We start from the raw sequence: 15461 nt of genomic DNA, 5'->3' as shown, positions 1-15461 counted from the left end.
GGCACGTCCTAGTCTATCTATAATTCCAGTAATCTCTGTATGTCTGTATGTGTGTCTGTGACCGCTGTTTCTCGACAACCACGGGTCCGATATACTTGAAACTTGCCAGGTATATTGCTGGGGACCCGAGGATGTGCCTTTTCAAGGTTTCATATTAATCGGACAAGTAGTTACCGAGCTATGGCGATTTAGCCGTTCGCCGTTCGCTTTGGCTTTGCGAATGGACCAAACCATTTCATGTAAATAGAGGGGGGGGGGGGGGTTCTGTGGTCGTTGCGAATGGACCAAACCATTTCATGTAAATAGAGGGGGGGGGGGGGGGTTCTGTGGTCGTTACTGCCACGTGGTTTCAAAGTTTTTTTTTGTTGTTGTTGTTTGCATGCATGTTTTTTTGCACGCACGTACGGGCACCCACGTACGGGCATGTCCTAGTATATATAATATATATAATATATATATAATATATATATGCATATATATATATATATGCAGAAGTACCCGGCATTGCCGGCGGGGAGGGGAGGGGGGAGGGGGGAGGGGGAGAAGAGGGGGGAGGGGAGAAGAGGGGGGAGGGGAGAAGAGGGGGAGGGGAGAGGGGAGAAGAGGGGGAGGGGAGGGGGAGAGGGGAGAAGAGGGGGAGGGGGAGAGGGAGAAGAGGGGGAGGGGGAGAGGGAGAGGGGAGAAGAGGGGGGAGGGGGAGGGGAGGGGGAGAGGGGAAAAGAGGGGGGGTGGGGAGGGGGAGGAGGGGGAGAGGGGAGAAGTGGGGGGGATGGGGAGGGGGATGGGGGTGGGAGGGGGGAGGGGGAGGGGGAGGAGGGTGGGAGGGGGAGGGGAATGGGGGGGAGGGGAGAAGAGGGGGGAGGGGGAGGGGAGGGGGAGGGGGTGGGGGAGGAGGGGGAGGGGGAGGGGGTGGGGAAGAGGTAGGGCAGAAAGGAAGGGGTAGGGGGAAAGGGAGGAGCATAGGGGAAAGGGAGGGGGAGGGGGATGGGGAAGGGGTGGGGCGGAAAGGAAGGGGTAGGGGGGAAATGGAGGGGCATGGGGGAAAGGGAGGGGGAGGGGTGGGGGAGGGGGAGGGGGGTGGGGAAGGGGTAGGGCAGAAAGGAAGGGGTAGGGGGGAAAGGGAGGAGCATGGGGGAAAGGGAGGGGGAGGGGGATGGGGAAGGGGTAGGGTGGAAAGGAAGGGGTAGGGGGGAAAGGGAGGGGCATGGGGGAAAGGGAGGGGGAGGGGAGGGGGAGGGGAAGGGAGGGGAAGGGAGGGGAGGGGTGGGGGAGGGGAGGGGAGGGGAAAGGGGAGGGGGGAAGGGGAGAGGGTAGGGTGGAGGGGGAAGGGAGGGGAGGGGGAAGGGAGGGGAAGGGGAGGGGGGAAAGGGAGGGGGAGGAGGGAAGGGGAGGGGAGGGATATAGATGGTTACTGGCAATTGATCACATCCACAAATGATGTAATCCACACAATTTATGTACTTTACATAACGTTAATAGGAATACATGGCCGTGTAGATGGGAAATACAGTTTGTTTGAAATAAATCACAAATATCAGATGAAAGTGGAAAAAAAACTATGTGGTGTGAATGGCAATGTTCCTCGCTGAAATGTGAAAAAACTGAATTACGTGCGAATGCATAACTGTGAGATTATGGCGGCAAAGTTGGAACATCACGTGATCGCTCTGAGCGAATCAGCGCGCTGCTCTACGACCAGCTGAGGTTCCGTGTATAATGTTCCTCGCTGAAATGCGCTGAGGTAAATATGAATAAAAAATTCGATATATTTTCACTTTTACGTTTTGGCTAACTCGCTCGCGAACCTGACGAAGATCCTGAGCAAGGATTGCTACGTTATGCTAACGCTACGTTAGCTACGCTACGTTCGCTACATTATGGCTAAAAATATGGATCTAAAGATGAAAGAAAAAAAAACCTATGTGGTGTGAATGGCAATGTTCCTCGCTGAAATGTGAAAAAACTGAATTACGTGCGAACGCATAACTGTAAGATTATGGCGGCAAAGTTGGAACATCACGTGATCGCTCTGAGCGAATGAGCGCGCTGCTCTGCCATTCCGGTCATAATATTCCTCGCTGAAATGCGCTGAGGTAAAAATATGGTTAAAAAATATTATGAAATAAATTTTTAGGTCGACCATGTTCGTACCAGGCTCAATGGCCATGTTTGTGCCAAATATCAAGTTTGTGAGCCTCTCCGTTTAGGAGTCTATCGGTAACATTACACACACACACACACACACAAACTGTGTTTTAGATACTAGGGCATGCCCGTACTATATATACTAGGGCATGCCCGTACTATATATATAGGACGTGCCCGTAAGTGCGTGATGTTACCGTACAATGAATGTATCGTCCCGACGCCGCAGCTCGGATGGCGCTGCAGTTAATCGGGCCCCCAAATTCCTCATCGACGATAACTAAACAATATATTATATGAATCGCACCGTACATACCTCCTTCTAGATCTTGTTCTTGTCTTGATATACTCACAAAGGCTCACTCTATCACGACTGAGTCCTCCCAGCTCCTCCAAATGGCGCCCGCTAGCCGCTACGTAAGTCCGGAAGTGGCGTCCTCATTTGACTGTCCGGAAGGTCGCAAATCGCAGTTACGATGAATCGCAAATTAGTTTTAATTAGTTTTAAAACATAGTTTAACGGCAACATAGTTTGCCGACGGGAAATAAATGAATACGCTCTCAAATGTGCCATCCGAGGCAGAGTCTGTTCGCCACGTTCGGCACACGTGATAGCTCGCTGCTCTCTGATTGGTTGAATCGTTTTTTGGACATAGCTCGGTAACTACTTCTGCGATTAATTTAAAACCTTGAAAAGGCACATCCTCGGGTCCCCAGCAATATACCTGGCAAGTTTCAAGTATATCGGACCGGTAGTTGTCGAGAAACAGCGGTCACAGACAAACATACAAACATACAAACATACAAACATACAAACATACAAACAAACATACACACAGAGATTAGTGGAATTATAGATAGATATCTAAAATTATATCCCCCCCTCTATTTACATGAAATGGTTTGGTCCATTCGCAAAGCCAAAGCGAACGGCTTGCGAGTACGGTGACAATCCCCCCCTCTATTTACATGAAATGGTTTGGTCCAAAGCGAACGGCTTGCGAGTACGGTGACAATCCCCCCCCCCCTCTATTTACATGAAATGGTTTGGTCCAAAGCGAACGGCTTGCGAGTACGGTGACAATCCCCCCCCTCTATTTACATGAAATGGTTTGGTCCAAAGCGAACGGCTTGCGGAGTTTGGTAAAGAAATCGCCATAGCGTGCACAAACGCGCAGGAAAGCGAAAGAATCGCAAATTAGTTTTAATTAGTTTTAAAACATAGTTTAACGCCAACATAGCGGCAACATAGTTTGCCAACGTGAAATAAATGAATACGCTCTGAAATGTGCCGTCCGAGGCAGAGTCTGTTCGCCACGTTCGGCACACGTGATAACTCGCTGCTCTCTGATTGGTTGAATCGTTTTTTGGACATAGCTCGGTAACTACTTCTCCGATTAATATGAAACCTTGAAAAGGCACATCCTCGGGTCCCCAGCAATATACCTGGCAAGTTTCAAGTATATCGGACCGGTAGTCGTGGAGAAACAGCGGTCGCATACACACACACAGACACACACACAGACACACACACAGAGATTACTGGAATTATAGATACTAGGGCATGCCCGTACGTGGGTGCCCGTTCCTTGCCAAAAAAAAAAAAAAACGCGACCCGTACGCTCTACCCCGCCCGTACGCCCGTACGCCGTAAACAAAAAAAACAACGCTCTTCGCTTTCGCCCTTCGCTCTGACTGAATTGGGAGAAATAATGCGCATAAGAAATCGAGAAATTATTATTTTCTCCGGAAGAAATCGAATTACGAACCGTAATGGCGCACGCGCTCGGCTCGGCTCGCTCTCACATCGGCCACGCCTACGCAATAACGCGTTCTGTGATTGGCTGCCGGAAGTGCAGTATTCACTGTCCGGAAGGTCGCAAATCGCAGTTACGATGAATCGCAAATTAGTTTTAATTAGTTTTAAAACATAGTTTAACGGCAACATAGTTTTCCAACGTGAAATAAATGAATACGCTCTCAAATGTGCCGTCCGAGGCAGAGTCTGTTCGCCACGTTCGGCACACGTGATAGCTCGCTGCTCTCTGATTGGTTGAATCGTTTTTTGGACATAGTTCGGTAACTACTTCTCCGATTAATATGAAACCTTGAAAAGGCACATCCTCGGGACCCCAGCAATATACCTGGCAAGTTTCAAGTATATCGGACCCGTGGTTGTCGAGAAACAGCGGTCACAGACAAACACACAGACACACACACAGACACACAGACACACAGAGATTACTGGAATTATATATATATATATATATATATATATATATATATATATATATATATATATATGTATATATATATATATATATATATGTATATATATATATATATATATATATATATATATATATGTATATATATATATATATATATATATATATATATATATATATATATATATATATATATATACGTATATATATACAGTATATATATATATATATATATATATATATAAATATATATATATATATATATATATATATATATAAATATATAAATATATATATATGTATGTATGTATTTTTTTTATTTTTTTTGTATACTGAATCGAGCCTCGTGAAAGAGCTAACATTTACTTCACAAACAAATCAACCAGACAAACACAATATATAAAAAGAGGGAGCGGAAGACAAGATGGGGAGAGAAGAGGAACAACACAAGCACAACATTTGAGAGCAGGGAGATGTGTGGGAGGGAGAGGGCTTGGGGGAGGAGGCGTGGGAAGGGGGGGGGGGGGGGTGGGAGAAGTATAAAACACAAGGACACCAAGAACTTCCAGGACTGAAGTTGGTATTTCAAAAAAGTGGATTTGGGGTGAAATTAGCGGGGGTAGAAAAGATCAAGGTTTTGGATGGGGGAAGATAAGAGATGGTGGTGAACAGCTGTTTTAAAGACCTAGAGGGTGGAGTGGGATTGAAGAGAGTGAGGGAGTTTGTTCCAGAGGTGGGAGAAAAGAATGAAGGAGTGAAGGTGAGCAGAGAGTCTTGATTTTGGCAGTTTAACCATAAGAGGGTTGCAGGCAGTTCTTGTGCGACCTGTAGGAATATTTGGGGGACAGAGCCCAGAGAGAGCTGGGGGGGGGGGGCAAGGCCAGAGAGGAGTCGGTAGAAAACGGAAAGACCACCAGCCTGCCTGCGGTGAGTGAGTGAAAGGCCCTTGGAGTTAGCTTCATCGTGGGAGATTCCAATGATTCTGAACGCTTTGGTTTCAACAGCGTGAAGACGAGCTAGGTGTGAGGCAGGAGCACCAGCCCAGAGGGGAGAGCAGCATTCCATTGAGCTGTGGATGAAAGCCTTGTATGTGGTGAGGAGCTCAGGTGTGCCAAGGAAGGACTTCGCATGACGGAGGATGCCCAGTCGGCGACTGGCTTTGGAGGCCAGGTTTGAAATGTGGTTTTCCCAGGAAAGATCATGGCAGATAGTGAGACCGAAAAGCTTGAGTGACAGAACTTCTTGGAGAGGATTATTCAGAAAGTGGATGGGAGGGTTTCCCAGTCGGTCTTTTCGGAGAGACATTGTAAGAGTGCGAGATTTGTCAGGATTGAAAGACATATTCCACCTGTTTGCCCAGTCTGTGATTTGTCCAGGTCTGCAGAGAGTGAGGAGGCTGCAGACTGACGATCTGAGGGATGAGGATTGGAGCGACAGAGAGTAGAGTCATCAGCAAAGAGATAGAGAGGATTTTCAAGAGAGTCAGAGAGATCATTGATGAAGACCAGAAAAAGCACAGGGCCCAGAACATTGCCTTGGGGCCCAGAACACTCCAGCCTGAACAGGAAGAGGAGATGAGAGAAACCCATTCAGGGCCACACGTTGACTATGACTAGAGAGGAAGTCTGCCACCCATGCGTGGCGATTTCCATGGATACCAAAAGAGGAGAGTTTGGTGAGCAGAGCGGGGTGCCAGACCGTATCGAAGGCGCGTGATATGTCAAGGGAGACAGCTCTAATTTCCTGTTTGGCATTGAGAACCTCCATCCATTGTTGAGAAAGCAGAAGCAGCATGTCCAGAGTAGAGTGACCAGGTCTGAAACCAAAATGATGATCAGAGATCAAGCCATTGGAGAAGAGGAAAGATTTCATATCTGAAGCAATGATGGATTCCATGACTTTGCTGATAATTGGGAGAAGGCTGATTGGTCTGTAGTTGCTAGGATTTGTTTTTGCACCTTTTTTGTGCAAAGCGGTGATGTTGGCTGATTTCCAAGCAGATGGCAGATGACCTTGAGCAAAAGAGAGGGCGAAGAGAACAGAGAGAGGGAGTGAAAGAGCGGAAGAACAGGATTTTAGGACCCGTGGGCTGATGCCGTCAGGTCCAGTTGCAGAATCAGAGTCGAGGGTTGACAGAAACTTTTCCACCTTGTCAGGAGGAAAGGACACAGAGTCCAGGAGCAGCTGGGTACGACTGGGTACGGTGGGTACAGAGAGGGATGGGTTTGGGACACAAGATTTAGAGGCAAACACAGAGTTGAGGCATTCAGCTTTTTCACGTGCGGAGTCAGCCGTGTAGCCATTTGATGTGAGGGAGGGGATGGAGGGGGAACAAACACCAGAAACAGATTTGACCAGACGCCACCAGGATTTGGAAGAGGGAGACAGATAAGAGAGTTCGGTCCTGAGAACGGAGAGATATTGTTTCCTGGCTCTCCTGAGGGTGGACACACACTTGTTTCGGGCTTTGTGATATACATATACATACATATATATACATATATACATACTTTTTTGGTATGTATATATGTATGTATATATGTATGTATGTATACATGTATATATGTTCGCACTTCACCCATTGGTTGATGGCTGATGGGGGATTGTGATGGGATGGATCATGGGGGAGTGGGGTAATTTGGTCATGAGTATTGTTAGCTCGGGTGACAGTTGAAGGGGGATTGTGGGGGGAAGTGGAGTGGGGAAAAGGGGTATGGGCTTCACCCATTGGTTGGACAGCTGACCTGACTCCACCCACAAATGTAACCTGAAATACTTAACCTGAAGTACCAGCAGACCCAAAATACCCCCTCCCCCCATTCCCCCGCCCCCCCCGAGGACTCAAAATACCAAGAAGACCCCGATAACACAAAATACCCCAAGGACCCTAAATACCCCCAAAATACCCCAAATACTGAAAAGACAAAAAACACCCCAAAGACACAAAATACCCTGAAGACCTAAAAGATCCCAAAGGCCCCAAAGACCTAAAAGACCCCAAATACTGAAAAGACTCCAAAGACTAAAAAGACCCAAAAGACCCGAACACCAAAAAGACCCCGAAGACCCAGAAGACCCCAAAGACTGAAAATACCCAAAATACCCCAAAGACCAAAAATACCCCAAATACCCAAAAAGACCCCAAATACCCAAAAAGCCCCGAAGACCAAAAATACCCCAAATACCTAAAATACTCCAAAGACAGAAAAGACCCAAAAATACCTAAATATTCCCAAACACCAAAAAGACTCCGAAGACCCAAAAGACCCCAAAAACTCCTAACGCAGAAAATCCCCCTAAGACCTAAAATAATGAAAAGACCCCGAAGACCCAAAATATCCTGAAGACCCCAAAAAACCCCAAAGGACCTCAAAGGACCCCGAACACCAAAAATACCCCGGAGACCCAAAATACCCCAAATACCCTTAAACACCCTGAAGACCAAAATACCCCAAATACCCTTAAACACCATGAAGACCAAAACACCCAAAAGACCAAAAAGACCCCGAAGACTGAAAAGACACCAAAGAACAAAAATACCGCAAACACCCTGAAGACCGAAAAGACCAAAAAGACTGAAAAGCCCCCAAAGACCCAAAAACCCCTTAAAGGGGAACCCAATTTTTATTTCTTCTGAAAACCATTGACAATCAGTCACAGTCTAATTTGAAGGGGATTTTATTTTATTTGTGAATCACAAAGTGCCGATAAAAGCCCCAGTGTCGATTTTTGAGTTTGCCAGTGACATCACATTGTGAACTCACTGTGATCCTGCTGGCGACAGTACATAGAGACAGTGCATTCCGAGCTGCTCGGATTCCGATAACGATTGGGGATGTTGGAGGAGGCGGGGTGTGTGGGTTGGTCGTGGGTATTGTTAGTTACGGAAATAGTTGATGGGGGATTGTGTAGTGGTGGTGAGGGGTGGTCGTGAGTATTATTGGCTAGGGTGACGGTTGTAGGGGGATTGTGAGGGCATGGTGGAGGGGCAGGGGGAGGGGGGGGGGGAAAGAGAGAGTGTATGTTGGTCGTGGGTTCTGTTAGCTAGGGTGATGGTTGATGGTATGTTTGTTTGTTTTTTGGAAAATTGGGATGCCTCAAAGCCCAAGGCCATCTAGGTTGAACAGAGAGATGGTGTGGGATGGGATGGTCGTGTGTATTGTTAGCTTGGGTGATGGTTGATAGGGGGTTGTGAGAGGATAGTGGAGGAGAGGAAAGAGAGTGTTGTGGAGTTGTCGTGGGTATTGTTAGCTCGGGTGACGGTTGAAGAGGGATTTTGAGGAGATGGTGGAGGGGAGGGTGGGGAGAGGGGGTTTGGGGTTGTCATGGGTATTGTTAGCTCGGGTGACGGTTGAAGAGGGATTTTGAGGAAATGGTGGAAGGGGGAGGAGGGGAGAAGTGGTGAGTGTGGTTTGGTCGTGGGTGTTGTTAGCTAGGGTGACGGTTGATATTTGTTTTTTCTGGAAAATTGAGATGCTTCAAAAACCAAGGCCACCTAAGTTGAACAGAGATCCAGCAATATTACCAAAGGAAATAATCAAGAAATCCAAGTCAAATCAGTTGTATCAGCAGAAAATATCCTCCAATAAGAGATGGCAGAAAATGTGATGTACGCTTGGAATAAGAACGCCCATAGGGTCGCCGGTAGGGCGGGTACTCTGCTTGTTCAAATAACGAGCTAACTAATTATTGTCTTTACATATTATAACTAACTAATTATTGTGTTTACATATTATAACTAACTAATTATTGTGTTTACATATTATAACTAACTAATTATTATGTTTACATATTATAACTAACGAACTATTGTGTTACAATAATAACAAAAAAATATGCACGAAAAATTTGCAAATTTGCAAAATAAAGTTTGAACTTTTCATGTAACTTTTTGTCGAGGAAAACCATTGTAACCATTTTTAAATGATTCGGTAACTTATTTAATCGGTAAATCGTGTTAAAAAAAATCGGTTAAAACGATCATCATTCATGGTCCAGTTCATTCATTTTAGGTGGTGCAGGATCATAAGAGGACAATGTGGAATCAAAATAATCCATTTAACACTTTGATTTAACTCAATGTTCATCGGACGTTTCATAGAAATCCCTAAACCTAACGCTAACCCTAACCTTAACCCAAACCCTAACAACCCTAACCCTAACCTTAACCCACACCCTAACCCTAAACCTAACCCGAAAGTGGGTCCAATACGTAACTAAAACGTTTAGGGAACGTTTTCCTGCAACAATGAAATAATGTTGTTGTAAAACGTTTCTACAATGTTGTTTCAACGTTTTTTACGTTACTTAACAAAATGGCATGAAATACGTTTTCTCCACCTCCCCCAACATCTCCCACCCCTGGAATGTTCGCAAAGTTGAGCAAAATGGTTATACAGTAGTTCACAACAAAAGGTAAAAGGTCAACTCAAGGTCAAACTTCTAAAACCATCAATTTTCATCTGAAAAATCGTTACTTTTCATCCGATTAACTTGTAAGTTAAACAGCAATTACATAGTGCATCACTGTATCGGCTAAAGCAACTACTCTGAGGTCAAAAGGTCAAAGGCCAACTCTAGGTCAAACTTCTAAAACCATCAATTTTCATCTGAAAAATCGTAACTTTTCATCCGATTAACTTGTAAGTTAAACAGCAATTACATAGTGCATCACTGTATCGGCTAAAGCAATTACTATGAAATCAAAAGGTCAAAGGCCAATTCCAGGTCAAACTTCTAAAATCATCAATTTTCATCTGAAAAATCATTAATGATCATCTGGTTCACTTGGAAATGAAACTGCAATTGCACAGTACATCACTGAATTGGGAAACCAACTATTTTAAGATCAAAAGGTCAAAGGCCAATTCAAGGTCAAACTTCAAAAAATAATCAATTTGCATCTGAAAAATCGTCACTTTTCATTCGATTAACCTGTAAATTAAACAGCAATTACATAGTGCATCACTGTATCGGCTAAAGCAATTACTATGATATCAAAAGGTCAAAGGTCAACTCAAGGTCAAACTTCTAAAATCATCAATTTTCATCTGAAAAATCAATAATGTTCATCTGGTTGACTTGAAAATGAAACAGCAAGTGCACTGTGCCTCATTGAATTGGAAAACCAACTATTTTAAGATCAAAAGGTCAAAGTTCAACTCAAGGTCAAGCTTCTAAAATCAATTTTCATCTGAAAAATCGTCACTTTTCATCCGATTAACTTGAAAATTAAACAGCAATTACATAGTGCATCAATGTATTGCAAAAGCAACCATTTTGAGGTCAAAGGTCAAGTCAAGGGCAAACTTCTAATGTTATCCATTTTCATCTGAAAAATCATCAATTTTAATCCGATTGACCTGAGCTTTGATTAAGATCGTCAATTTTAATCTTAATGAAATGGACAATTTGATGTATCCATGGCAACATTTTTATTTAGGGGAGGGGTGGATTTTGCACGTATCCTGCTCTGCATGACGTCTATCTCGTTATTTTTGGTTGTCTGGTAAAGCCAAAATTGATAGAAACTTCCATGCATGGCGGTTTTGTTGCTCAACCCTTAAAAAACCGAGTTCAACAATGAAAATTTAGTTCATAATGCCTTGTGCCGGCACAAATCATCTTTGGGTTTGTTGTAGAAGGCATTTGATACTTTCATCATGAGTAACTTCACAGAAAGCAGTCTATGCAACACCACTTTGTGGTTAGTTTGATATCTGGAAACCACAAAAGTAATAATTTAACATCACAAATCTGGAGAGAATGCAACATATCAAAATGTCAGTTAATGTGTGATATCGATATTGGAAGCCAAGATTGGTGGCTCACCAACCACAGTGCAAATGTATAAGGCTAACTATGTCTGTTGTAGGTTTTCAACATAGGACTTACCAGGCTTTGTAATGGGAGTGCATTTTTCAATGATTGAAACCACTGTTCAGCATCAACCCTGGAAGTGAAAAAACGAATGCCCAAAGATGAATATTAATACTGTGATCAACGATGAGAATTCATTCACAACATAACTGTTACTACTACTATGTCTACTGCTACTGCTACCCTAATGGCCCCAAATGTTGCCACTCATTGAGGTAGGCAAATAAATGATTCTGGCGTAAGTTTTTCACAAACCGGCTGAGGTTTGAGTGAAGGTGAGAGGAATTTGTAAATGGTTCAGGGTGCCTTCGATAAATTAATTCACTTATTATATTCTCCAAAGACATTAGAAGTAGAGTACTGTAGCGGTTACCGGAAGCATGACACAATCACCTTGCCGGCGGGCGGCCGATGACGTAACCGGCGGGCGGTTACTTGCCCGGACTCGCCCGGACGTGTCCGGACTTGCCTTGCCCGGGCGGACTCTCGATTTGCATACCACGCCCCGTTGAGAGGCGTGGCTGACTTATTTGCATACCACGCCCCGCCTGAGAGGCGTGGCTTTTGTGTGGTGAACTTTTGATATAAATTGCCGCCCGTGTTAACGGGCTATTCAGTGCTTTTGAGTTCTTTCGAGTTGAGCTAGAATAAATAGCTCAGTGAAACTTCGTTCCTGGTGTCGTCCATTTTGTCCGGCTTTATCGTGCGAGCATAGCTCCACAATTGGTGACCCCTTTTCGAGAACACGGCGATGGAGTCATCTGTAGCTTTGAAGCTCCCTGGCTTCTGGGAATCACACACAGCCGTCTGGTTCGCCCAGGCAGATGCTCTCTTCGCCCTGTGGAACATCATGGAGGACACGATGTGCTACCACCATGTGGTCGCCGCGCTCAACGCCTCCACTGCTGCCTGGGTCCTGAGCTTCCTACAGAACCCGCCGAACGCCGACAAATACGGCGCGCTCAAAGGCCTACTCCTCGGTGCGTTTGGACTCACGGAGACCGAACGCGCGCGACAACTGCTCGACCTCCCAGAGCTGGGTGAGGCCCATCCATCCGAGCGCATGGACCACATACTGGCTCTACTCGGCGACCACAGCCCGGATTTCCTCTTCCGCGAGCTGTTCCTCCGGCAGCTACCCGGGCAGGTACGGTTAGCTTTGGCTAACTCGCCCATCACGGACCCTCGCGCTCTGGCCAAGGAGGCCGATAATTTTTTCTCGGCCAGGCGACACGTCGGAGTGGCCGCCTGGAACCCTGGGCCGACCGAGGCAATGCCCGTGCCACGACCGGCGCCACCACCGGCCGAGTCAGCGCCACTGGCGGCAGGGGCCGCCGAGACGCCCCATCGACCGAACCGGACGCGACCGCCGGAGCCTCCACCAGAGCGGACCATGTGCTACTACCATGCCAGGTTCGGGCAGAAGGCCAGAACATGCCGCCCACCGTGCACTTTCGGCAGGTCGGGAAACGACCAGGCCAGCGCTCGCTGCCTGCCATGAGCGTCGGCCATTCAGGCAGCCTTCTGTTTATCATGGACACAGCGTCCAGGCGGCGTTTTTTGTGTGACACCGGCGCTCAGCTGAGCGTGATACCCGCCTCGGTGCAGAACAAACAGTCCGCGCTTTGCGGCCCCGCCTTGGTCGCCGCAAACGGCTCCTCCATCTGCACCTTCGGTTCATGCAGCGTCGCACTCTGCTTCGGGGGCCAGCGCTTCAGGTGGGAATTCATCACGGCTAACGTGCCCATGGCCTTGCTGGGTGCAGATTTTCTGTGCGCGCATGGGCTTTTGGTGGACGTCAAATGGCGTCGGCTCATCAACGCGGAGACCTTAAGCTCGCTCGCTTGCTCATTGAGTGGCTCCGCACCAACCAAGCTAGCCAAGCTAGCGCTCCCGGCCACGGACGATTTCACCCGCCTGCTCGCCGAGTTTCCCGCCCTCACGCAGCCGACGTTTTTGGCCGTCGCCGTTAAACACGGCGTCGAACACCACATCCCGACCACAGGTCCACCGGTCTACGCCAGGGCTCGTCGCCTCGACCCGACCAAACTCGCCGTGGCGAAGGCGGAATTTGACGCGCTGGAGCGATTGGGCATTGTGCGGTGCTCGAATAGCGCGTGGGCCTCGCCCCTGCACATCGTGCCCAAACCGGGTGGCGGATGGCGACCATGCGGTGATTACCGCCGCCTCTACGATGCCACCACCCCCGACCGGTACCCGATACCACACATAGAGGACTTTTCTGCCCGTTTGGCGGGGCGGGTGATCTTTTCCAAGGTCGACCTCATTCGGGGCTACCAACAGGTACCCGTCCGGCCAGCCGACGTGCCCAAGACGGTGGTAATTACACCTTTTGGCCTCTTCGAGTTCCTTTGCATGCCGTTCGGCCTTAAGAACGCGGCCCAGGCCTTCCAGCGGCTGATGCACTGCGTGCTGCGCAACCTCACCTTCCTTTTCGTCTACTTGGACGACATTCTCATCGCCAGCACTTCCCGGGCGGAGCACCTCATCCACCTGCGCATGCTTTTTGAGCGCCTCGGCCAGCATGGCCTCATCATCAACCCGGCGAAATGCCAGTTTGGTGTAGCGGCCGTCGACTTCCTGGGGGCACCGCATCACGAAGCGCGGGGCCGTCCTGCTACCTACCAAGGTGGAGGCAGTCACAAGTTTCCCGCGCCCCCGCTCCATCAAGGCCCTACAGGAATTTTTTGGGATGGTAAATTTCTACCACCGGTTCGTGCCTCGCGCCGCCCAACTAATGCGCCCCCTGTATGAAGCCCTCCGGGGCAAGCCGGCCAAGCACGACGTCGCCTGGACCAAAGAGATGGACGAGGCGTTCACGGGCGCTAAGCTGGCCCTCGCCAATGCGACCATGCTGGTGCACCCGGCGCCCGACGCACCCATCGCCCTCACCATGGACACTTCCGACTACGCGGTGGGCGCCATCCATGAACAGTGGGTGAACAGGGCTTGGCAACCGCTGGCCTTCTTCAGCCGGCAGCTTCGCCCTAACGAGTGCAAGTATAGCGCTTTCAACCGCGAGCTCCTCGGCCTTTACCTGGCCGTTCGCCACTTCCGCCATCTTTTAAAGGGCCGCCCGTTCACGGCGTTTGTGGACCCCAAACCTCTGGTCTTCGCCATAGCCAAGGTTGCAGAGCCGTGGTCGGCCTGTCAGCAGCGCCACCTCTCCGCCGTGTCCGAATTTACGATGGACATCCGGCACGTCGCGGGCAAGGACAACGCTGTGGCCGATTGCCTCTCCCGGTCCGGCGCGAACGCCGTCCACCTCGGTGTGGACTTTTCCCGCATGGCGGCCGACCAGACCGCCGACCCCACGGTGCAAGCCCTCCGGACAGTGGACACAGGCCTGCGGTTGGCCGACGTCCCCTTCGAGGACACAGGCACAGTTCTCCTGTGCGACGTTTCCCTGGGCCAACCTCGCCCCATCGTGCCCACTGGATGGCAGCGGCACATTTTTGACGCCCTCCACGGCCTTTCCCACCCGGGCCGGAAAGCGTCGCAGAAGCTTGTGGCAGCAAAGTTCGTCTGGCACGGGCTCCGTAAGGACGTCCGTGACTGGGCCAACGCCTGTGTCGCCTGCCAGCGCGTGAAGGTCCACCGGCACACCCAGGCCCCTTTGGCACCATTTGACGTGCCCGCGTGGTGCTTCGACCACGTCAATGTGGACCTGGTGGGACCCCTTCCCTCCTCGCGAGGCTTCACCCACCTCCTCACGATGATGGACAGGACCACCAGGTTGCCGGAGGCCGTCCCGCTGGCATCAACAACATCCGCCGACGTGGCGCAGGCCTTCATTGGCACCTGGATTGTCCGTTTCGGCGCCCTCTCGGACATCTCCTCCGACAGAGGCCCGCAATTCACCTCCGAGCTTTGGGGCGCGGTCGCCCAGGCCTTGGGGGTCAAGCTACACTGCACCATGGCCTACCACCCCCAAGCCAACGGCTTGTGCGAGCGGTTCCACCGCTCGATGAAGGCCGCTCTCAGGGCCAGCCTCCAAGACGACGGTTGGGCCGACAGTCTCCCGTGGGTCCTATTGGGCCTCCGAACGGCCCCTAGAGAAAACCTCCAGGCTTCCACCGCCGAGCTGGTCTACGGCCAGCCACTGCGCGTGCCGGGCGAGTTCATCCCTGACGCCACCGGCCCCTGGTCCGCGGCTCGCCAACACTCGGTCCTCCAGGAGGCCGCCAG

General features: G+C 49.1%; 1 protein-coding gene across 3 annotated transcripts in view; it reads right to left on the bottom strand.

Moving 5' to 3' along the window:
* Window positions 1–15461, bottom strand: part of LOC137423029 (pleckstrin homology domain-containing family S member 1-like) — a 41737-nt gene that overhangs the window by 10138 nt on the left and 16138 nt on the right. For all 3 annotated transcript variants that reach the window (XM_078774762.1, XM_068109801.2, XM_068109800.2), the window contains exon 5: window positions 11268–11325. In XM_078774762.1, coding sequence (XP_078630888.1) covers window positions 11268–11325 — 58 coding nt within the window. The remainder of the gene's footprint in view (window positions 1–11267; window positions 11326–15461) is intronic.

This window comes from Myxine glutinosa, chromosome 3 (assembly GCF_964187855.1).
Source record: "Myxine glutinosa chromosome 3, kmMyxGlut1.1, whole genome shotgun sequence".
NCBI classification, from domain to species: domain Eukaryota; kingdom Metazoa; phylum Chordata; class Myxini; order Myxiniformes; family Myxinidae; genus Myxine; species Myxine glutinosa.
The sequence above is the reverse complement of the archived record's forward strand: the minus strand, read 5'-3'. Positions and strand labels throughout refer to the sequence as shown.